We start from the raw sequence: 25989 nt of genomic DNA, 5'->3' as shown, positions 1-25989 counted from the left end.
TACTTTCAGTCAATACATACAATTTGTTGCAGAATGTTTTGATGGTACAGAATAACAATAAAACATATTGGACATAGACTATGTGGCTTTGCAACCTGCTTTGACAAAGAAATTATGAGACTTAAACACATTGGTCCTCGATTAGTCTCGCATTGCCAGACCTATCTCCACAGTCCTAGTCCTCGATCAATACTGCTGAGACAAATAATGTGGGAGTTCTTCTTGCACAAATTGAGATTTGCAGTTAAACATTAATTTCAGACGCAGACAACGAAGACTTTCAATCGTAGTTTAATTTGAACATTCAACATAAGTATCAATTCCATCACCCACATATTCATGTTTTTGTTTTTTTTAAACGTAAGACCTGGAAAATGGAAATTACTGACTTTACTGTTATTTTATTGTAAATAACTAATAACTAAGGTGTTTGATTCTGTTCACAATGAAGAACTAAATCTTTAGGATCAGGTAAAGAAGGGATGACTAGAGCGAAGAGAAGGTGGCAAAAGATAAAAGCTCAAATAGTTGTGAAAACAGGAATGGGAGCAAAGAATGAGAGAAAAGGAAGGGAAAGAGATGGTGAAAATGAATGGCTGAGGCAAATACAGGAGACATCTTGGACAGACACAAAGAAAAAGGCAGATAAAAGCAGGGAGGGAAAGGCATGGAGAATGTAGTGAGACAGAGGATCATATAGAAGGAACAGCTGGTTTAGAAAACTGTGACCTTGACAGATAAGGATAATACTGATATGTCTCAAACCCAGAATAGTACAGCTGTGAATTAACTGTAAAAGTGTGACAATACTTTGCACCGGTTGTAAACAAAGCAACAATGTATAAAGTAAGCAATACAGTAGTAGTTACATTATAGTCTTTTGCTATACTTTTAATCATGTTAGTCATCTATAGGCGGTTAAAAGCCGTACTGATGTTGAAGTTTTTCAGCTGTGTTGTGGTACCTTGGTCCAAAACAGTGACAAAGTTACAGAAGCCACTTTGCCTCAGCAGGCAACTGAGTCGTCATGTGGAGGTTTGCTGTGATCAGACTGGAGCACACTGTCTTTTGGTCAATGACTGCAAGCCACTTATTTAACCTCCACCCAACACTGTCACAACACTGTCACAGTGGAAAAAAATAATTAACAAATTATCAAAAAGCTTCACCTTAAACTTTTCTGAAGTAAATGCTTCATGGAAATGTGTGTTTTTCTGTATGCACCTCAAATACATCAAATAATCAGACCTGCATTATATAATGTTATCATATAACACACTGAATTCATCACACATTAAACAAAGGGTTCTTAATGATGCGGCAATTTCACATGAAACGTGATGCTACAAGGACTGTGGCATGATTAAGGCTTTTCTTGTTTTTACTGCTCTGGAATTTCACAGGGCCTGCACACACAACCTGCTTAGGAGAAATGGGTATTTATTTAATGTAAGCATCATTTACTTTGGGAACTAAGAAAGGCCACCATAGGAATTAGATTATGTTGTCATGGTCACGAGTCTGCATCAAACATTGAGTAGCAGCTGTTGACAATATTGCAGCAACATTTTTAAATTTCAAATTAAGTACACCAAGGCACTTGAAGTTAACTCAACAATTTCTGTTTCCTTTTTGACGTACTCATCTGTTAAGGCAAATACACTTGACTGTTGATTTGCATAATTGCTTCATGCAAAATGGCTTCCCTTGCCCAGTCAGAAAATCAACTCATGTTGAGCAGCCATTTAGAGAGCAACTTGCTGTTTTTACTCCACTCTAGTGGTTTAAAGTTACAATCTCAAACTTCTCTGTTTTGTTCTCTTTGGCAGCACCTATGGCAACACATGGTAATTGCATGTGTGTTTTTAGATCTCACTTTCACTTGTTTTTGAAGTTTCATTGTCTGTAGTCATCACTCTTTTCTTTGTTTGTTCAGTCATAGTAACCATGTATTCACAACACTAGCAGAAACTGGAAAAAACAGTATGCCGCTTCACACACAAACGGGTTTAAGAGAGACCCTCTCTGGCGGACCAACCACTTCTGGGTGATGGAAAACGCGCCGCTAACTGTGCGCCGCTTGTGATCGCCACAGGCACCTAGTTCGTAGTACTGCAAATGCAAGGACTTTCATCAGTGGGCCATATAGAGTTATTCATCGTTGTGTTACCTGATTCGGTGATAGTGACTTAACAGACATTTATTTAAATCAAAATCTTCAAGATTATTACTTCAACAGAAACCTTGCTGCAGTGATGTAGAAACGTATCCCTGGGTGTGTCAGCGCACCGCAGCATCACTGTTGGGGGTGGTTACAGGTGTAACAAAGCACTCTTCTCAAAAAAAAAGGATAGTTTGATTATAAATGGTTTTCGTGTTCTGAACCTGTGCTGAGAGCTCTCATCACTCATCAGGGATTTCCTTGGTATCTGTTTTAAAACTCATTTTAAATCTCAGCAGCTAATAGGTGTATACTCATTATGCTGGATTTACAGTATGATTCCCCTATTGTTGATTTGAATGGGAATTTCTCATTTATAATGTTTAATTCTTAATAAATGAGCGCATTTCTTTCAGATTTTCATGTCAAACCTCATGTGGCTCCAAGTCTGGTGTGCAACAGCAAACTAAAGAATAACGCAACATTAGAACAATGTGTTGAATTATCTCCGTGTAAAGAGTCTTTTATGGTTTCTCAAAGAACTCACATGTGAGGATGATGTCCATTATATAGTGAAGCAGGTTAGCTAGGCACACACAGTTCCCTTTTCTCTCCAAGAGGGAGGGCTACCAAAGACTGCCAACTTTTCCTTGTTGTGGAATCTTCTCTCTCAGTCCTCCTCTCTGAGTGTCCAAAGCCTCCCAATAATCAGCACTCAGATTAACATCATGCAAATACACTTTGAAAATATAGAATTCATTGGGTTAGGGTATATATTTATATAGATTTATACATACATATAAATTCATATACTTTTAAGGAATGTTAATCTATTTTGCTGTGTCTTTCTTTCAAGGTACAAAATAACTTTCCATATTATGTAACACATTATATAATCAACATATTAAAAAACACAACTTATCAGTCCTTTTATCATCTTTTAGAAAAAAAAATCCATAATAAAAATAAGTTCTATGTTTTTTCTCACTTATATCTTACAATATATTTTCTCTCTGTTAAAAAACACGCACACATGTCCCATTTTTGTTTTCGTTTGTGGTTTCTCTTGGCAGCAAATTGGCGGCAGTCAAACTGAATGTGTAAATAAAATCACATAATGATGGTGCTTTTCAACGTGGACAAATCTCAGAGCGACAGCCTCGTTGACGTGTAGAATTCACAAAATGGCAGCGGTGGGTGTTGCAAAACAAACTTAAACTGCGGTGCTGTTACAACGGGCACTTGGAGCAGCCGCACTCCAGAGCAGTTTCCATCTCCTCGGAGTACGAGGTGCCGTCGGTGCAGCGGAAAACCGCCTTCCTCCTTCTGCTTTTTGTGACGCCACAGCAAACACCTGGAGGTGCTGCTGCCTGGCAGGATCGGGGACAATCCATGCGGGGAATCTTGGTCGTGGACGTGCATGTTCTCATTGGATGGTGGCGCTTCAGCTGCTCCCTCACCATCTCTCCTTGACATGTAAGCTCTGGACATTAATGGAGAAAGGACATACAACACACACATTATATGCACTGATATTTGTCAAATCTTGGCATATTTTCTATCTCCTTCTAATACTCTCCACTTTACCTGTGTCACAGGTAAGCCCGGTGTAGCCTGGCTCACAGTGACAGACCGGCTCTCCTCCCTCTGACACACGACACTCCCCGTGTCCGCAGCGCTGCCCCCTGCAGGCTGGAGGCTCCTGCCGTCGATCGCAATACTGACCCTGGTAGCCTTCACTGCACTGGCAACTGTAGGACTGACCCTTCGGCACACACAGACCATGAACACATCTGGAGTGGGACGAAGGAAAGAGTGAAGACAGGTTAGAGTTATTTTGGGTTCCTTACATACATAGTACATGCATATGACTCTCTGAATATTTACATCCATACATTTCTGCCCAGTCTCTTCTGTCTCGGCTTACCTGCTGTTCTGACAGGTGTTGGGTGCTGTTGTCTGGTCACACAAAGCCCCGGTGCGACCTGGAGGACAATCACATTTTACCCCCGTCTCTCCTCCCTCCCTGCACGCACCTTGGGCGCACACACTGCAGGAATGGCAGCCAGCAAGAATGCCCTCACCCTGGTGAAAGAACAAGAAAGGGAGAAAATACTGTCAGGGGAAGCTGAGTCAAAGGGCTTTTTAAATGCTAATAGAGCGGGGGGGTGTAACCTGACAAACATTTTGATGTTGCATGAATGCTACAGCCTTCACCAGAAGGCCAGTGTAAATAGAGCTCCAACATGGAGGGATGACATCTGTTCTTTTCTCCAGCTGCTACCAGCATGGGTTTGTTGACCTAAAAATCTGCCAAAACGGTTTCTACTGTTGCTTATATAATGAAAATATGGTGCTTATTTGGACAGATCTTGAACATAAAAATCCTTGGTCTAAATCCCCCAAAAATGCAGCATTATTGTCATAAGATTTTGCACTATAATGTTGTTCCTCGACAATTCAGCTGCACGTCTGCTTTCCCTCGCAAAATATAACTTTGTTTGCTAATATGGTTACAAGACACACTTACAGTTGAAAGGGTTATGACTATCACATGAATATCACCAAAAGAGGTAATGCATTTCTCAATATGGCTTTTAAGGATGCTGCATAATATACATGATGCCTCTTTTGCCAAAAATGAATCTTCCCTGTGTAATTACCTTGCTGTCGACCCCATGTGGTCGCACTCCTGCGACTCGGTAACTCAGGTCTTGAAGCTCACCGTTGATTCGGACATTGTGGATGCATCCATTAAAAGCCTGAGGGAAACGTTCAGGGCTTGGTCGTAGACCTGAGGCCACCACCTGAGATGGTACGCCTGGAAAATGAAGGAGAACAAGACAGGAAGTTATGGAAAAAGTAGAATGTGAATAAAAAGAAATGAAAGTGGAGAAGATGGAAGAAATGGGATAAAAGAATGGAAATAAAATATGGGAAACAGAGAAAAAAGAAAGCAAATTGAAAGGTTTGCTTGATTAATACGCTAAAACTCATCTCTGGTGTCATTCTTGGTTGATTCTGCCAGTAAAATAAAATCAGCATCGTAGCTCTCACTGTTGCAACATGTCTCTTTCTAGAAAAAAAGGCTGACTGTTCTCAGGGGGCATGTCTTGCCCCTTTTTCTGAGGAAAAGTTGAACAAAAACAGTTCTCCATCTCCTCACCACATCCCTTGCTGGGATTGTGTGTGTGTGTGTGTGTGTGTATGTATTTACATGTTTGTATGTACTAGTATATGGCAAACGTGATCAAAATCACAAAAAGGCGGGCAAAAGTAACATCTTTATGTTCAGAACATGTGTCTACGAATATGTTTAGATGTTTGTGTACAAAAGTGTGTGTGTGCGTACCTCCTATGTAAAGTTGGGTGTTGTGGTCAACGGAGGGCTGGCGTGCCAGCTTTCCCAGGCTCTTGGGGGCACCGTTATCCACAACCAGGCTCAGTGAACGGTTCTGAATCAACAGCTCAACCGTGTGGAAAAGGCCGTCATTCACCGACTCTATGCTGCAACAAACACACAGAAAAAAAGGAAAGAGAGACTTTCAATATGGTTCCGATTATGACAAATTACTGTTGAATTCTACACCAGACAGGAAAAAACATGATCGAGCAAATTGGAAATGCCAGACGCAAAAAAGACTCCAAACATTTTTTTTCTTTGTTTTGTTGTGTTTGCAAATCGACCAAACTAAATGAAAAAGAAATTAGGGAAATCTGTGTTGAAATGTTATTCTCAGACATAAAACAGACCAGAATGGGTCCACAGCACACAGGCTTGCATATTCAGATGGGCTGGAGCCTTGGGGCAAGACTCATCCAGTTGTTAAAGAAAGAGACTCTCTTATTAGTGCGCTGATATTTGTTTTGGTGAGATACATGTTTCCACTGAAGAGGAGCCTGCAATGAACCAGGATCATGACCTTTTGCACCATGTCTGACCCTGGGAAGAAAGTGTGTGTGTGTTTGTGTGTGACTGTGTGTGTCTGAGATTCCCCCACTAAGTGGTTTTTTGCTGGAGGGGAGACAGACAGCTATAGAGACAGTGGTTTGGCACAGCCGAAAAAGGGAGAGAGAGCAAGAGAGGGAAAGAGAGGTAGATGGTGGGGTGGTAAAGCTGACTGTGCCTCCGTTCACCCAAGCTATTCCTTCCATGAACCCGGCGAAAACAAGCAGACATCAAAAACACAAAAGAAGAAGTGAAGCCACTCTTTTGGTGGTCTGCTTCAGACTCCCACAGCTAAACATCAAGACAATACATCCCTTTGTCTGCAGCCATTCATTGGTTAACTAGCTACAGAGCCTTAAGTAACTTTTGATTGACAGCTGCTTATAGAGTGTTCAGATTACAGTGATGTTACATTAACAGCCAATGGAGCAGGGTTGTGAGTTCTGGAGGTAAGCCAGTGGGACTTCCATAGAAAATGCTGACCATACAAAAGGACAAAAACGGGGAACGGCGCAGATGCAGTAACATTAGAAGAAGAGGAAGGAGAAGGAGATAATAATGAAGAGATGAAGACAAAGATTATGATTGTAAAGAAGTAGAACAAGAAGAGGATAAAGATGGAGAATATTAAATAAAAAAAGAAAATAATTAAGGAAAGAGAAGTGGAAGAACTGAATATGAAACAGAACATAAATATATACAGTATATATACACACCCATTAAGGTCTTGTACTGGTGGGACTTTTTCATGTTACATGGCTTTACATATATAGCAGTAAGTAGGGTTTTCAACATATACAAGAACATAATAAGTATTACAAATAATCAAGACATTACTATTAATTATTGACTTTCTTTGCATTTTCTCCTACATCATGCTATATTTGACTTGTAATTAAAAAAAAAACCTATTGGATAAAAGTTTAGAATCAAATCTTTGGAATTACTTGATGCAAATCTGAAATTTGGATTAATCCACTGCTAGGATGGATGAGTAACAAAGCCATTTGTGCAATCAACAATGGCAAAAAAACAAGAACCAAAAACATACAGTTTTTCTGAACATCAATCTAATTCAGCATTTAGCTGGCGGTTTCTAAAATAAGAGCTCCTACTTTACTGTAGACCCAACATAGACAGATACATGGCTTCCATTAGGAGACATGTAATCTAATAACAGTCTCAAACAGGCCTGCTGCAACCAAACAAAATGATGGTCTGCTAGCCTGAAAGATTAGCTCTCTCTTTCACTACCCTCCTCTCCTATCTTTACTTTGTTTTCCTTCTTTTGCTTTGCCTTTTCTCTTTTTTCCATACATGTGCAATCTTTCTTTTCTTTCCTTTCTTTCTCCACTTCCTCTCCCTCGTTTTCTTTTTTCTTCCTGGTATCCTCTCTCCTTCTCTTTTTGTTCTGCTGTGCCCTCGTTTTTTTCCCTTACAACAGTAATTTCATCTTCTCCACTTTCCTTCCAGAAGCACTTCATCCCCTTTTAAATGTGTTCAAGTGTCTGGAAAGTTAAATCAAACAAGCAGCTCACATGGCTGAGGACATTCTCAAAATGATTTTTTTCTGCTCAGGTTTGAACTTTAAACACTCAAGTTGGCACACACACACACACACACACACACACACACACACACACACACACACACACACACACACACACACTGTGAACCTGCTCTGACACTAAAGCTCCACCAGGTGGCAGTAGATGACTAATGGTCAGTGCTTCCGGAGCAGATGCCTGCAGGGGAGTGTGTGTGTGTGTGTCTGTGTGTGTGTGTGTGTGTGTGTGTGTGTGTGTGTGTGTGTGTGTGTGTGTGTGTGTGTGTGTGTGTGTGTGTGTGTGTGAGCGCATACTTACGTGTGTGTTTAGTAAAAAGCAACCCATTATGACATTCAATAAAAACATACAGCCATAACAGATTTCAACTGCCTCTCTCTGTTTATCTCATCGTGTTTCAACCAAACCCACAAGGGACGTCAATTTCCTGTCAGTCCAGAATCAAATACACCCTGAATGACTGCATACACTCACAAATAAACTTCACCAATAAAAGAACTTCCGAAAAAACAAAAACTGTCTTTTTTCCCAATATAACTAAATCAAATACAAACCCAGAAGTACTTACAGGTCGTTTACTATATCTCAAACTGAAAAAAAATATTTGGATTAGAAACAACCGCACAGATCCACTTACACTGTTAAATCTAATTAGGCACTGCTATCATTTACTTACAATGTTTCTAAACCACATTTGTGGTGTGAGTGTGTGCATGCATGCGTGAATCCTGTCTGTTTGTGAATGCATGTTTTTGTTAATATATTACGTGCTCATGCAAGTGTGTGTTTGTCTGCCAGTATGTGTGTAAATGCATGTGCAGTCTTTACACACTTCATGTGCATGTGTGTCTGTATGTCTAAGTCAGTTTTGTATTTATTTGCATGTTTGTGAGTTTGCATGTGTGTGAGGGTATATGCTCCCATGTGTGTAAGTATGAGCGTGTGTGTGTGTGTGTGTGTGTGTGTGTGTGTGTGTGTGTGTGTGTGTGTGTGTGTGTGTGTTTAGCAGCCCAATATGATTAAAATGATGTTCAGCAGCCTGTCTGTATCCCAGTCACTTATTGCCGTGGTAACCTCAATTAGTCATTGCTGAGACGGCAGCTGCTGAACGGCAAGCTTCTTCACTGTTTTCTTTCTTTTTTCAGCTTTCATTAAACCAGGCCGGCCAGTTCAGATGAAATTTGTACTTTCCAATAGTGAATTTGTAGTGTTTTGATGCAGACATCCAGGAATGAGTGCTCGTTGTTTCAGGCCTATAAGGTTTCAGTATTAGAATGTTTGAATTGCCTCTGAGCGTTGTAAGCCTATAATGTTCAAGGATTGTCTGTTTGTTTTAACCACAGCCCTGTGGGTTTAAAGAGCCAGATTCAGGTCGGACATTCAGTCACTTTACTCATCTAAATCTGGGCATAAAGGGTACGACCTGTTTCTAACTAGAAACTGCATGTAAAAGTTGTATGATTGTGACAGTCTAAGTGTGCAAGAATATACATATCGTAGCTTATTTATTTTAGATGCCAAACACCAGGAGAAACTGGGTTCATTTGTAGGTGTGTAAGGAGAGTGTAGACAGTGACACATGGGATACACTGTGAGTATTTAGGGGTGGACAAAATAAAAGGAACACCTGTACAATGCTATGAAAAGCAGCCCGACTTCCTAATGTTATGTTGGACATGGATGCTAGTTTATGTTTCCCTTCTGTAAACATAATTGTCTCCATCGAGCATGTGCTTACCACCCCTGGATCTTTCTGTCCTCCCTGCTGAGATTTCTCCCTTTTTCTGCACTTCTCCATCGCTCCTCCCTCTCTTTTTGCACTTCTCCATCGCTCCTCCCTCTCTTTTTGCACTCCTCCATCGCTTCGCCCTCTCTTTGCTTCACTCTCTTTGTTCTAATCCAATTTTTCTGTTTCACTGTAAGGTTGTACCTCCTGTCCAGATGTCATCCTGACAGATGTGCGTGTGTCTATAGGTGTATGCCCATGCATACTTTTTCTTTGTATCTTTTCTGCATGTTCGTGTACCAGGGTCTACATATCTTCTCCATGCCTCCTCTTTGTCCCACTCCATCTCTCTTTTATAGTGTAAACTTAACCTGATCTCTAAGACACACTGTACGTATCCAACAATCGAAGCCTCACAAACAATTATGCATGCCAAAGCCAAATTTTACAGTTAAAACTGAGGTGACTCTGTAATTTACCATTTTACCAGCATTAGTTTTACATTAGTCTAGGTCTGGCCACTACTGCTACATTTCAGCTCATCGTCAAAAACTGGCTTGAACATAATGCCCTTCCTGGCTCTCTGGTGTCTACACAAGATAACCAACCAAGGGATCACTCAGAAACATCCCAGGGACTGGCACCAGTCCCTGGCCCTCAATTGTACTACCGCAGTAACTGTACGGGCAGTGCCATGTTCTGGATCTGCCGTGATTGTTGTGCTCAGATTGTGGTGGTTAAATAGTTACGCTATTCTGGACAGTATCAGTTGATAGGTGGCAGGACGTTCTGCTGTGCCTGTCTGGCCATGCGGTTTGAATACGTTTACAATGTATTTCCAAATTAGGGCAGATGAGATAGGCCATTTGCAATGCTCAGACTCATGCAATCAAAAGATGGCACATACAAAGTAATACATAGCGGCTTGTGGTAAAATGAGCCCCGGGCTTGGAGCTGGGCCTCGTCTCCTTCCAGATTGCTAATGCTAAACATAACATACTGTGTTTACTTAGTGCTTAGCATTGTGCTCAGACATGTGTCGTTCTATGGATCTCTGTTTCTTTCTCTCACTTTCAAATTTTTCAATTTTCTTGTGGACCTTCTCTTTGCTCTCTTGTCTCATTTGTGTCTTCCAGTTTAACACTTTCTCTATCTCTCATTCAACTTTTTCTTTCTGCGTTACTGTACATTCTTTGTCCCTTCCTGTCTTCATCTGTCTCTCTTTTACACTTTCTTTCTCTGCTTCTCTCAGTCTGTCTGTCCCTCTCAGGCGTGGCCCGTGTCAAGTTAACAACACCAGACAAGGATAATTCCCTGACTCACTCTGTGGTTTACTTTCCCCCTCTTTCTCTCCATCCCTCTGTAATCCCTCACTCCTCTTTCATCCATCCTGCCGTTCAACCATGTCTCATGGTCTTTTCAGTTTGACTGCTTCTATCCATCTGTTTTACTTCTCCAGTTTTCTCCTCTGGCGGGCAACCTATTCTACCCAGTTATCTCTTTATCGTGTTGTCTGCTGTTTTGCTCTTGCCTTCCGCCCAGCATCAGTCGATCCATCTGTCTTTCTGGCTATCTCTCCATCTATGTCTGCCTCTCAACGGATCAATCTGTCCTTCCATGCATCCATACGTCTCTCTGACTCTGCTCTTCTCTCTTCTACTCAACCTTTTCAACCCAGTTTCCACCCCTCCCCATCTGTGCCAGATAATTAGATTAACCCCCTCATTTCATTTTTTCATTACTTCCTCTCTAACCATCCCTTCCTCTTGTCCTCTTCCTGCCTTTCACAATGTGTCATGTATGGTGAACAGCACATATTCTGGTTAAGGTCACATTTTGGAGAAGTGGTTTCTACTCATCTACCCACCCGGATTACAAACAAGTTTCATTCATATGAAGAAACAGAATATCACAGCAGAAATGGAAAGTGTACAGACTTCAACAAATCCAGCAAACCAGACAGGGTGACAAGTTGCTGTTATGGTCAACAAAACCGTCTTTCTACCCAGGCGACCTCTTAAAATACATCCGCCCTCCCGAAGTCTCCTTGAGCAAGTGATGGTCTTTACCAGCGCCAGGGCTCCTGCTCTACAGCTGACCCTGTGCTCTAGCCTAAATTTACCTACAGGGTTCAATACAGCATCACATTATTATTGAGCTGTTTGTATGCATCAGTTTATCAAAGGTCAATAAAGACAGGATACAGTGTTCACATTCACAAACACAATGCTACACTTAACTAAATAACCTCTACACATTAATATTACATTCAAAACTGTGAAATGTATCTGGAACAAAGTGCATTTCCATAAATACATATAAAAGTACAGGCATAACAGAAAAGTAGCAGATTTCATAAGCAAACTAAAACACTGCTAAATACGTCATCATCACATTACAACACTGGCAGTATCGCTGTTAATGTAGAGTACAATGCTCTAAAACCTGTGAATGCTGACACTGTGTTTAATGGCAAAGAAACAAGGAGAAAAAGAGTCCTATTGTTCTGTCCTAGCCCAAATGATACTTTTCGAATCCACATGGCACACACTGACTGCAGGGTTGACGCAGAGACAAACGTGTGAACTTGTTTGTGCGGATACCAAACATAGTATAAACCAAACCACATGGGTGTCCGTTTTGAAATATATCCGGCCATTAACAGTTCAACACCTTGCATTAAATAATATAGCATGCAAAGATCATTTCTCCCCTGCATGTCATACATCAAGTATAATCATTTTAAATATATGCATGTTTTCCTGTGGGCACATGCCTATTAGATACAAATTCTGAAACTACACATACATGAGAGGGTTTAAATGAATTATGATTGAAATGCCTGATGCAGAAACGGTCTTGCCCTTGACGTAGTAAATTGTGGCTTCAACTTTCTTCTCCCACAGCTACTTGCAGGATTTATAATATGACGTAACGCCCTAATCCTTAAGTCAAATTTGTTATGAACCAGCTGCATATTATCATCAGAAGCAGTAAGCCTACCAGTACCTCCTTGTCCTCCTCCTGTGACCTTGTCTCTATCCATAGAGACAATAGAACAGAGCACAGCCAAAACCACAAAGCCAGACGTCACATGCTAAGAAAATCACTGATTGAAATACAAAGAGAGAAGAATGGTGAGTAAATGAGAAAACAATAAACTCTCTCCCTCATTTCTCCTCCTTCCTCTCTCCATCTTCTCTCACTTCATTCTCTCTCTCCTTTAATTCATCCAATTACACTAGCATCTGTCTCTCTCTTTCTCTTTCTCTCTCTCCTCCATTCCTTCATTTGCAGTTGGCATTTTTACCCTGCCTGGTGTGATCATTGAAAAGTGGTCAACAAGCATTTTCAATATTTATATAATACTGTATACTTTGATATAATTGCCATAAAAAATGAGACCTTGGTCAAGATGATTGGTAGCCTCTGTCTCACACCAGTGGTATTGTTGGGTCTTTTTCAAGTTTACGTTTTTTTTTTTTCCTTTCCATGCTGGACTAAATGTTTGAAGCTATTTTTCCATCCGCCTTTTTAACACCTTCCATTATCTGCTGGCTGCTGCAAGAAAAAACTCTGGAAATATCAGCTCTGTTTGGACTGGCAGAGCAGTGCCCACTCTCTGCCTTGTGCAATAAAACTCTTTTTTGACATTAATTATTACAGTAATGTAGATGAAGTATAAGATGCTTTATTTCACTGCATTTACCTTCCTTCCACATTTTACCAAATACAGTCTAAAGGCTGGTGGCTTATTATCCTGCCAGTAGTCCTTTTGGTTATTGGTATTTATTCCAGCGATGTGGTAATGAAATATTGCTGCTGATGTAGAACGTGTTACATATCATCAAGGGTTTTATATGGTTTGCACTGTGTTAACTGAATATCCTTTGAAACAATACATGGGATTGAGTCTTGTATCATATATCCCTCTCACATCGCTCTTCCTCTTTCCTCTTGCCACAGACAGTATAGACAGAGAAGCAGACAGAATCAATATGAGCCAATCAGCACCAGACAAGGATGGACTCTCTCTCTCTCTCTCTCTCTCTCTCTCTCTCTCTCTCTCTCTCTCTCACACACACACACACACACACACACACACACACACACACACACACACACACACACTGTATACTTCAGTATGTATACTTTCGACATCTCTCAATCCACCCTTCAATCAGTTTTGGGTGCTCCTCTAAAATGGCAAGGAAAGAGTGAGGAATACTGTACAATATGATATGCTGTGAATGTATTTAATTTATGTATCATTTTATTATAGCCAAATTTCAGCAGGAACAAGTATTGTTCATAGTGGTTTATGAGTTGTGTCAGAACAGAAATTATGATAAAGATAATTACATTTTATGCTATGACAAAAATCCTGTGACTACATTGTGGTGTTGTCTTGAATTATCATATACAGTAGTCTTCAATTGGCTGAGAGAAGTCCATGTCCCCTCAGGCTCACATCTATAATAATAGCTCACATAGTTTGTCGCTGCATTAAAAGGCTAATAATTCATTAAACATGGCATGTTATATATATATGCCTCAGAAAACCCATAAAAAACTCTACGTTCTTTCTTGTTTTAAAAAGATACAATGCCCTTAATATTTGACAACTGAAGATTGGATGCAAGGAACAGTTTTGGCAGTGTCTTTAATGATTATGTGAATGAATCTGTGCTAACCTTCTGTATGATTACTTCATCATGTTCTTTTCCTGGATTACCATTGCTGTTTCCATAGCTTACCATGGCATATCCATTCCTAGGAAACTGTGAACGTAGTTTATCGTATAATATCCGAGGGGCTACACAGACTAACCCACTGAATGAGGGCTTTTGTTTCCACTTTTTGAAGTTTTACCTAGTGGCTTTCACTCAGGGACATGACTGTCTAGTCAGGATTGTAAAGGAATTTTTCTAAGTTCATGCTTGTTTATAGAGGGAAGTGCTCCTACATGGATCTGCTACCGTGTGTGAGACGGAATATGCTGGTGGATTTGTGTGTGCATGGCCAGATCAGCACCTACTGTAAAGTCCTTAAAGTACTATAAATAAAAACCTCAGATCATTGAAACCTTTAATTATTGGTATGTGTGTACTTCATGTATTTTCAAGTACCCTTGCACACTACCTTTGTACCTTTGTAAGACTTGGATCTTGTAAATGTTATATAGTAGAGGAGCTTCATTCTATTGATACAAATAAGTGATATAATAATATATGTGAGTGAATAAATGCTTTGTTGTGTTTGCTTTTTGTAATCTTTAACCCATGTCGAACCTGACAGTACTTCTTCTTTAGTTCTTTAGTTCTAGTTTAATTCTTTATGCATACGTTTCTGTGTGTGTTTATGTTGTTTTTGATTTTTTAAGTGTGCATAGTCTACCTTGAACCCTGATCTGAATCCAGTGCATAATATAACTTTCATTTAATTAGAAAAGAGAAATAAACCACTTAAAATGAATGCACAATTGTACATGTATGTATACTTGAGAGTAACACAAGAGTGAATGTGTGTTTTTTTTAACTTTTAGTACTTAAACCATGTGCAAACTTGGTCTTCAGCATAATAGACTAAGTTTATGAATATGGCAAATTATACTTCAGTGTAGACGGTAAGAAAGTGAGAGAGTACTTTTCTTGAGTTTGACTTTGTTTGACTTTTTGAGTGTGTGTGTGTGTGTATGTGAGTGTATGTGTGTGTGTGTGTGTGTGTGTGTAACCCACCTATATACAGTGGTGGGTGGGTAGTTGGCGATGTCATAGATGAGTCGTATGTGTCCCTGGTACAGCTCCAGTGCCAGGGGGTCGTGGTCCTCCTTATACAACAAAATACCGTTGTCTTTATCTGAAGCCACCTGGAGAGACGAAGAGGTCGGATAAGAAATGAAGACACAATTCATTAATCAAGGCAACACAGCAGCACAATAAGGATTGGCAATAGACACAGTTGGTGAACACTTGTTATTTTAATTGTCTAATTTAGTGATAGGGCAGACAATTATGGTTTCACATGCAGATACACACTTTTTATTATGAAACCCTAAACAAATCCCCAATTTGTTAACTAAAGCAAACCTCACCTGCAGCTGGGCAAACGCAGCATTGCAGCCTCAACTTCTTTGCAGCAATACTAATGTTCTGTATGTCGAGTGTAGCCCCTTTAAATGTTGATTTTAAGCAAAGTGATACATGTCTGTTATTATTCTCAGCTGCTGTACTGCTGCTGCGACCTGTCCCGCTTCATCATCGTCCTTCTTGCATTGCTGGTTTGTTATGCACCACATAAACTGATTGAATTTGACTACTTGTTATTTTTCACTGGTGATTTTCTTTTTTTTAACAATTTAACATTTTCAGCTTCTTTGTAAAAGCTAGAAAATGTAGTAAACGTTTTTGGGTACTACTGTGTTCCACTTCCTTACTGTTGGCTTTTAAGTATTATAAAATCTGTAAAATCTCTAAAAGAAGCACTTACATGTAACTGAGCTAGTTTTTAGTTTTCGTTAAGATTGCAAGTGTTGATGTAGCTCAAAATCAAAGAGAAATGAATAGACTCTTAATTCAAGGTGGTATGTCCAACCGTCACACCGCTAAAGAACTGCATGGAAATGAGAAGAAAATGTAATTTCTCCACACACTTCCCTAAACGAGGTCACTCGCGCCTCACACCCACACAGACATACTTGACATGTCACACTTGCTCGCATGCGCCACTAAGCGCTAACTAACTAGCGAGTGGAAATGGGGCCAAGGGGCCAAGCACTTAACACTCGGGCTTCAATGGAGCATAGCCAAGTCAACACCTGCTAACAAGCTGCTGGAGAAAAGAAGAGATTGAGGCAGAGCAACAAAAGAAAAGGAGGGAGAAGAAAAATAGAGAAGAAAAGGGAGAGAGAGGGGAAAAGAAGAGAGCAAGATAGAGAAATGTGGGTAAAGAGAGAATTTGTATGCAGATGTAAAGAAAAGACAAAAAGTGTTAAAGAGAAAGAGAAGATTTATGAAGTGCTACGGCCCTTTCATTCTTTTTATTTTCTCTCTCTTGCCTCTGAGTCAGGGTCTCTTGGTAATGTTTTAGCCGCCTTGGCACTAACATTGAAAGCTCCTGGCACGCAGAAGCACACACACGCACACGCACACGCACACACACACACACACACACACACACACACACACACACACACACACACACACACACACACACACACACACACACACACACACACACACACACACACACACACACACACACAGATCCAAACAGGTGGTAAATATCAATTAGAGGGCCCTCCCTTTCTTGTTTCTCTTTCGCTCATTTACACTCTCATTTCCAAAAATGAGTGTTCAGTGTGCCACGGAAAAAGATGGTGTTGCAGATGTTTGCTTTGCTTCGTCGGCACAAGACGTGCAACTCTAAAGCTTTGATTTGAGCAGCTTACAGCTCTTTTTCAAGCAGCCCATACATATTTTCCATGTAGTGCAGCAGAATATGGCTTTTGTATTTTCAAATGTTGACATACTTTACAAGATAGGGTTTAGTTGCATGACTGCGGATTTCTACAATACCAAAACTTTGTTAGCGGAGGTCAGAGGTCAACAATACCTGTAATGAAATATGTGCCGTGGGACGAAGCTTTGCACTTGGCAGCTCCACGTACCCGTCCCGACCCAGGAAGTGAACGGTGGCCATCTTGTCACATTTGTTGCCATAGAAACTGGGCACGCAGCGGCAGACAGGCTCCCCAGCAACCACCAGGCACTGGGCGCCGTTCTGGCAGTCTGATTGGTCACAGGGGCTGGTCTGCAGCAAGATCATTGGTGGAGGGTTCTCACAGAACAGCCCGCTGAGGGAGGAATAGATTAAACAGAAGATAACTTATTCATAGAGTTTTAATGAGGTGATTTGCTGTGTCTGTATCCTCTGCAACCTGTTTAGTACTACATTTGGAGATTGCATTGGTGAAGCTGGAAAGGTAATATTCCTGGAAGGAAATGGATGCGTTTATCAGCATGACACAGCAAACAGATTCTGTATATCTACTTCTTTTCCGCTGATTCTTCTTCCATCTTTGAAACTCTGAACCTTTCTTTAAATTTCCTCTTTTTGCCTTTACAGAATCCATCTTTCCGCTGCTGTCTTTCTCGTGTATCTATTTGTTTCCTGCATACCTATAACTTCTTCTCTCTCTCTCTCTCTCTCTCTCTCTCTCTCTCTCTCTCTCTCTCTCTCTCGCTCTGTCCCTTGTGATGAATTAGTTTATCTCATGCCAACAGTCTGCTATAATTAACCACATGGAGCTGCATCTACACACACATGCACACACGCACGCACGCGCACGCACACACACACACACACACACACACACACACACACACACACACACAGTGGGTCCTGACAGTCAAGTGTCTGATTATGGAGTGCCATCTGTATCTCCTCCCAGTCTGGCCTTGCAGTGTGTTTGTGTCTGTTCAAGCCATTTTCCGTGTTCATGATTGTGTTTCCACGACTCTCACCTGAAACCCTCTTTACAGACGCAGGTATAGCCGTTGACAGCGTCCACACACTCTGCTCCATGTTGACATTTATTCTCCAGGCAGTCATTATAGTCCTGCTCACAGTGTTGCCCCACATAGCCCGGTAAACACTCGCACCTAGAGTGAGAGGGAAATATGAATGGGATTACTGTGTGTATGGGCAACAGGATTTGCCTCATCATTACAGAGGATTTACTGTACAAATAGGTGACATTTTCAGTTTCAGTTCTTATCTACAGCCAATGTTTTAGAAACAACATGTTTCCTGCAACAGATATTTGGAGCAGAACACCAAACTTTCAACTCACTGTTGAAAGTCTGACCAAGTTTCTTTTAGATAAGTTCAATTTTGAACATGTAAATATAAAACATCTTATTGTATTAGATATGAAGTTACACATTTACAATAAAAAAAACTTTTCTCTTTCTCTACAAGATGCTTTGTGTGTGGGCTGCTGTGCATGAATGCACGTGCATAGATTGCTGTTAAAGGTAATGTAGATAGGATTGGGAAGATCCAGGACTTAACCAAAAAATTTGAATATCGACAACCTCCACCCTTTCTGCTAAAGCCCAAAAAGTTTCCTAAGCTCCTCCCCCCACAAGGGAGAATTAATGCGTGTGCATGAGCAATGACTGACACACAATTAGACATCCCCCCTGGCCCTGATTGGTGCATCTGAACAGGGAGCTGTGGATTTTTGCAAATCACACTACAGGCTGTAGGTGGTGCCAGAGGAGCCAGATTTATTTTGTTTAATTACCTGCTTCATGTAGTTCTACTGGAACATAGGGTCAGTTTCAGCAAATATGACAAAAAGTTAGTTTTATAAGTCTTACCTACTGCACCGTTAAAGTGTGGCCCAAGAAACATATTGATGCAACCTAAATAAAATGTCTAAACTTTCCAAGAATTCCATCTGTTTAAAGACTAAACATAGTTTATTGCTATGGTTTATGATAAGCTATGTTAAAGGTGCACTATGCATTCCTGCATGACATTACTTCTGTTGACGTTCCAAGTAAATTCAAAACAAAACAGAGCAAGCTCGCCCCTCCCCCCTTGTTTCAGTAACTGTCATGACTAACTGACTACTGTCACTAACCCCCAACCCCTCCCCCAACCATCTTGTCGGTGATTGGCTGGAACGTGTTTGTTGTATTTTGGTTCCTATCCTGTGCCTCTGGTGTTCGTTTGACGTTTACGACCCCTGTGTTGTCTCCCGAGACCGGGCTTTTTCACAGTGTATTCAGGGGGCAGGCAGCTAGCGGATCAAGGACAGATGCCTACAATTTGAGGCAAAAATGAAATCACGCTGAAACCATGCAGGAACGCATAGTGCACCTTTAAGCTGAAAGGTTATAGAATTTATCTATAGGTTAAAACACAAAAGTCTACAGAGTTTAAGGTACACAGGTTTTACATGACAACAGAAAATTAAGTAGTAAGGGCAAAACTAATGGCAAGAGAATAGTGAAATGTTGACAAAAAGTACACAAGTTCAGCCAGTATTACAGGAGAAGATGATAACATCAGCCCAGGGATTGCATGTGTTTGTGTAAGAGTGTTAATTTTGTTTCCATGTGTATTTTTGTGTGTGTCTGCCTGGTTGTGTATTTGTCTAATAAAGAGCTCAAGTCTCTATCGGCAGCGATGACCGTTCAGATTTTCTTTGTTTCACAAAAAAAGTCAGCTTTTAACTTTTTGACCTCGCTGCTCCCATCACTTGTTGTCACTTTCTGTGATATGACCTCTGACCCTTTTAAGTGCTGACTCACCTGTAAGTGCGGCCTGCATGGACACACTTTGAGTCGTGCTGGCAGGGGTCGAAACCATGGAGACAAGGGTCAACCACCTCGTCGCACAAGTCACCTGGTGACAAAGAGAGAAAGTAAATATTTATTTCTTCAGGAATTAAAAAAAAGTTTGCATGTCAAGATAAACCAACAAGTGTATGTGTGTATTTGGGTTAGTGTTTTATGCAGATTACAGCATCATGCTACCAACCAGATTTGAAGATTGATTTTTCAAAATAAGAGTGCAAAAATAATTTAAAGTGGGAAACAAAGGAGAACATTAACAGAAAGACGGAATATAAGAACAAGGATGACGAAACGAGATGGGAGAAGAGGGCCAAACTATCTCTTTCAAATGTTCTCTCTGTCAGCTTCAAATGACAGTGGAAAAGAAAGAAAAACAAGGAGTGGAAAAAGATAACACAAGATAGAACAAAATGGACACATATATAAATATGTGTCTATCTTGTTCAAGGCCTCAGATAATGTGCAGTGGAAGTCTTAATGTACAGTACAAACACATACAGGGAATAGCATTATCAGCTTATTCTCAGAGGCTGTGTTACAGTGGCTGCAGTCTACAGACACACACGCACACGCGCACGCACACACACACACATACACACACACACACACACACACACATACAACAAGTACTACTCAAAGGGTGATAAGGTTTAACAGTGTGTGTTAAAGCAGTAGCTGAAATTGGTCAGATGAAGGAAGAGGGGATTGCGAAAGGTCAAGCAGATTTCCAGTTTTCTGCCTGCTTAAATCTTATCCTGCGGCCTCACTCACACCCTGTCTGTCTCCACTACTTATTTCTTTCTCAAGTCACTTTTAGACGCATGTTTTTCTGAGCTAAAGTGTATTCCTGCAGCTGCTGGGAAATTATTTAAACTACAGCAAATACAAAACTACAGCAATAAAAGTCATTTTAAATTTAGACTAGGTGCCTCCTAGGCTATTTCACACTTTGGACACTTAGTTAAAGATGCCAATAATCATTTATCAATGTGAAATTAACTGTAATTACCATACACAAGACCATAAATGAGACCATTGGTAAGGTGGTCACTGAAGACAATAAACATGTTGGGAATGAATTTTCCCTGTTATTTGTGTTGGAAGATCAGTGCTTGTGCCATAACACAACACAATAAATTACCAGTCTTATTTCTTTTCACACAAAATGATCACATAAAGTATTATTATGAGAGCGATTCAATTATGTAAAAGTGCTAACACATTGAAGTTTTGTCACAATTTAATGAGCATATTAACAGTGTAGGGGGAAAAATCACTCAAAGGGTCACTTTTAGTTGAAACCGGTATATAAAGACACTTACAGCTTGGTTTTTACATAATATTGATGGCAAGTGAACCTCCAGCACAGGAAAACTGAATAATATTCTTTGAAATGGAACGACTATGGACAACTGGACAATTTGGTCCAGAGAAAGATATCTGACAAAACTACTGGACAGATTATCTCAAAATTCAGATATTTATGATATATTTATGGTCCCAAGAGGATGATTCTGGATGAGTTTGTTGACTCTTTAATCGTTTGTGTATCATCTTCAAGTCAAAATGTTCCCCTCACAAACATTTGGCTCCAGAATTTCAAACACTAATGCACTTTTATAAAAATATGTTTTGCATTGTCTCGAGCGAATGAACCCTAATGGTCATGGTGACATCTTGACCTTTTCCTCTATTGCCAACTTCAGGAAATCAAAGTTGCACACAATATTCATCTCAAAATCTACAAGAAAGAATGTAGCACATTCACAGTCCTGGTTGCTGAGTTTGGAGAAAGCTAAGTGACCAACATAGAACTGTCCTCTTAATGTGACACCTGATGATTACGCCTCGGTTCACTGAGGTGAGTGGAGGTTCAGAGCCAAAGTAACCAGCTGTGTGTGTGTGTGTGTGTGTGTGTGTGTGGGTGTGTGTGTGTGCAACAGCTGTATGTGGTAAGGTGGCTGGCAGTGTGAGAGGCTGCTTTATGCCAACAGCGATAATGACATAGTGCATGTGTGGGTGAGTGTGTGTATATTGACTGAGATCCTGTGTCAAAGGGGACCAGCTCTGTGTGTGTGTGTGTGTGTGTGTTTAGAGGACACTGTCACTATATATAAAAATGTAACTTCCCAGACAGCAGTTGAGCTTCAAATTGCTGCATCAACTGAGGTCTCTCTCTCTCTCTCTCTCTCTCTCTCTCTCTCTCTCTCTCTCTCTCTCTGTGTCTCTCCCTCTCCCTCTCTCTTCTGCCCTTTATCATCCCTTTCTTTACCCTTTTCCCTTGCTATGTTTATTTTTCCCTTTCCCTTTATGACACAGTCCCTCCTTGCCGTCACTTCACATTATTTTCCCCCCCTCTCTCTCTTTCTCCTCTGTGATTGCTCTTAAACCTCCAGTTTCGGGTCACTGCCGAGAGGCTGTCCATTACTAACTTACCATCCAGTAAAGTGGAAAATATGATTTTGCATGTGTGTGTGTGTGTGTGTGTGTGTGTGTGTGTGTGTGTGCGCGTGCAGTAGTAGAGGGACATGTTGACCTTCCCATCCTCTCAGGGGGCAAAGACTGAGGGTTTCAGGAATGTCTGAGTGTAGAAATAGACGTAAGCGTGTGTACCTGTGTAGTTGGGTGGACAGACGCAGGTGTAATTGTTGACTCCATCGATGCAGGTGGAGTTGTTCTCACAGTCGTTGTCTTCACAGTCGTCTGGGTTTGTCTCGCAACGTTGGCCCTCAAAACCTGGTGGACACACACAGCTACACACGCACACGCACACGCACACGCACACGCACACACACACACACACACACACACACACACACACACACAATATGCATTATAAGATGGTGACCCGGCCAGATCTAAGCACACACTCCTGCTGCACAACTTGAAATAAAATCAATCAGCCAGATAAATCAGCTGCTGAACTTCACTTCCTTTTAAATTATCCTGTAAGAGCTTTAAAGAAAATGTATTTCATTTTTATTCTAGTGGGTTTTCTTCCATCCTGTGCTGGTTCTTACACACCACAGGAGACACGGCATATTTATATTTAGCAGTCCAACAAGAAACGCCATTTCATGCTACATTTTATAGCAGAAATGACATTTAAACATGGCTGTTCGAAGATTTAAACTGGCTCACACAAACCATCTCTTACGGTTTCTTCTACACTAAAACCTAGAGAAAAGCAGCTATCCCTTTCAGACACAGTCCATTCATGTCATTTATGTCTCTCATGCTGGGGGATGTTTCATTAATTAACACCAGAAGCCAAAGTTCCTAAAGAGCCTATAAAAAAACTTTAAAACTAAACCAACACACCCAGAGCTAAGAAGAATCGCTGAGATAAACTTCTTTTTTCTAGTTTGATGCCACTACAGTTACCACCTGGGCAACCCTAAAGGAATTATCAAAGCCTCATCCTCCCCTCTATTCATCTTCCTCCCTCCTCCTTTTCCCCCAAATCTTTAGATTCATTTCACCCTCCTCTCTTCTCTCCAGCCCTTGATCTCTCTCCCCTCTTCCCACCCTCTTTTTTTTTTTTATCTCAGTCCGGTTAACTCCTTATAAAAGATCACATGAATTTAAAAATACACTAGCTTAATGTAAACGTTTGATAAATCTGACCACAGCTGTGCTGAGCAGCTCACCCTCTCTCACAACTCTTTTTTTTGTTTGTCTCTTACACTTTAGTGAGCCAAGTTACTTTTATTGGATGAAAAGCATTTTACAGCAAGGTCATCCTAACACATTAAGCACTTGGAAAGTCGTTTCAGCACAAGTGAGTAACAATTATCAGCACCCCCCAAACACACACACACACACACACACACACACACACACACACACACACTTATTTACAAGACAGTGTATCCTCTGTCCTTCCCACTCCCTTTGCACCTGCAAAACGTATTCTATTTTTTGATTCCTTTTGTTTCACTCTGACTTTTCTAATCTAACTTTGCTGCTTCACAGCCTTTTTCTCACGCTAACATTTATCTCACACACTCTCTCTTCCCACTCCATATAGGGCAGTAGCTTTCTTTAAATGTTGCTGCGTTGAGCAATTTTTTAACCTCTGGGGGGGGGGGCAGAAAGACTCAAAATCAAACTGAGCCCCTGAGATACAATGAGCTTATTATGTTATTATGGCCAACATATTAGCATCCAGCTGCCTACTTACACATCCAGTAGACACAGACCAAAATGAACATCCAATTGGAGTCATATGTATGCCACAATAAAGCCCAAAACACTTTCCTTTTAGCTGAGGTCTAGTCTCTATCAGCCCCTGATAAAAATGTACTTTATCTATCCAAGACAATCTGGTTTGGCCAGAATAAATGAAAACAATGAGCTAAAAGGTGCTAAACGCTACACAGAGATTGGAGCAATGGAAAATGGAAATAGAAACTTTCCATGCAGCACGTACAGTAACTGCCTCATCTGTCTCGATCACAAACCTGCCAAGAAGAGGCACGTACGATTTGTCCTAGCTAAGACATTATGCATGTACCCTTATTGCGCAAATAAAATGTTGGCTTTGAGAATGGTTATATTTTGGATTGGCTTAATTGGCTTAATTTGGTAAAGTCGTTAAGTTAATAAGCGGCCAGTCGTCTGCATAGTCAGGTTCGACAGGAAGTGAGTCAAGAAAGAAAAAAAAGAGAGGGAAGAGAAGGAATCATAAAAGAAAGTAAGAGAGAAAGAAAAAAAAGACATTAAGTTTTCCCATGGGAAACAAATTACAAAGAAATACAAATGAGAAGAGGACTGCCAGCACTGACAGGGTCAGAGAGCAATGTTCCACCAATCAAATCCCACTCTTGACATTTAAAGGATATAGTTTGACAAATGGGTCCTGCTAAGAACCAAGGCTAATTGGACTTATTGAATACCCCAAACTGATTAAATAACATATTAAAATGTCAAAAGGGTCTGGTCTCCCTCTCTTTCTGTCTTTCTCTTTCATGTTCTCTCTGAGTGTCTCAGAGGGCACAAGTATCTACCTGTGTTGGTATTAACATAAAGAGAATATCTGTAAAGGGTAAAGAAACCCCTAATAACATTACCACGCGGGACGTTAAAGGCCAGACGCACATCAAGTTTTACAAAGGGCAAAGGCCTTGTTAAGGGGCTCCAGTAACAGACAAATCTGGTTAAGATATTTATGACAATTGTTTCAATTTAAGTGGCTGTTTGTCATGAGTCTGGGACAAAGAGAGATTTTGTGGAGAGACGACCCTGGCAGGGACAAGGGAGCTCATGCATACACACATACATTTGCATGTGTATGGACGATTACAGTATTAAGCATGCAGAATGACGGTATTAGATTTTTTTTTTAACTTAAGTAGTTTAACTTCTAAGGCTGCCTCCTTGGCCCTTCAAATAGTTTTAACGAGTGTAAAATATTTTGTATTTAATGTGGTTTGGTTCAATGTAATGACTAAAAGGCTGTTTTATTAGAAATGCACCAAATTAAAAAGTCTGTTTTTAATTCATCACATTTTTAACATTTGGATTTATTTTGGTTTGTGGTCTACTACTTGAGTTATATTTTGTCTAGTGCTGTCAGTTAAACGCGTTATTAACGGCGTTAACGCAAACCCATTTTAATGGCGTCAGTTTTTTTATTGCGAGATTAACGTTCTTTTTGGCCAAGCAAACTTTGTAGTTTTTTTCACATGCTGTTGCAACAACTAGTAACGTTAGAAAAACTACGCATACACAGCCTGTATGACACGGAGAAAGCAGCCCAACTGGAACTGCTGCAGAGTGCTGCAAACGCTGTCTCATTAACCGGTGATCACTGGACGTCAGTGAGTAATCAAAATTATTTAGAAGTTACTGCGCACTATATTAACTATGTATATCAGCATACGGTTTTAGGACTGTGTTGTTTGTATCGTTTTTTTTGTCATTTGGGACATTGTCCACCCCCTTTTCTGTACAGGAGAATTGTTACATTCCTTATTAGAAAAATGTAAAGGTTACAAATGTCCTGCTGTGGCATCCGGTTTTTGGACCATTTTGTTTGTACTGGTTTTACATCTGAGTTAGGTTAGGTACTTGTAGCAATTGTGCAATAATGACAGATTCACACGTTTCTTTTGTTTACAGTAAATAAAAAATAAACAAATACAAATCTTAAAGTCAAGTTCATAAAGTAACTTTCTTTGCATTCATTTGATTCCCAATTAAGATACACTGGTAAG

General features: G+C 40.4%; 1 protein-coding gene across 1 annotated transcript in view; it reads right to left on the bottom strand.

Moving 5' to 3' along the window:
• Positions 1–275: 275 nt before the first annotated feature.
• Positions 276–25989, bottom strand: part of slit3 (slit homolog 3 (Drosophila)) — a 247117-nt gene continuing 221403 nt past the window's right edge. The window contains exons 29-38 of the mRNA XM_078260191.1: positions 22385–22524; positions 19727–19820; positions 17927–18064; positions 17016–17256; positions 15140–15270; positions 5514–5668; positions 4825–4982; positions 4089–4246; positions 3749–3954; positions 276–3644 (exon numbers count right to left, since the gene is read on the bottom strand). Coding sequence (XP_078116317.1) covers positions 3391–3644; positions 3749–3954; positions 4089–4246; positions 4825–4982; positions 5514–5668; positions 15140–15270; positions 17016–17256; positions 17927–18064; positions 19727–19820; positions 22385–22524 — 1675 coding nt within the window. The 3' untranslated portion in view covers positions 276–3390. The remainder of the gene's footprint in view (positions 3645–3748; positions 3955–4088; positions 4247–4824; positions 4983–5513; positions 5669–15139; positions 15271–17015; positions 17257–17926; positions 18065–19726; positions 19821–22384; positions 22525–25989) is intronic.

Source organism: Sander vitreus, chromosome 10 (assembly GCF_031162955.1).
Source record: "Sander vitreus isolate 19-12246 chromosome 10, sanVit1, whole genome shotgun sequence".
Taxonomy (NCBI): Eukaryota; Metazoa; Chordata; class Actinopteri; order Perciformes; family Percidae; genus Sander; species Sander vitreus.
The sequence above is the reverse complement of the archived record's forward strand: the minus strand, read 5'-3'. Positions and strand labels throughout refer to the sequence as shown.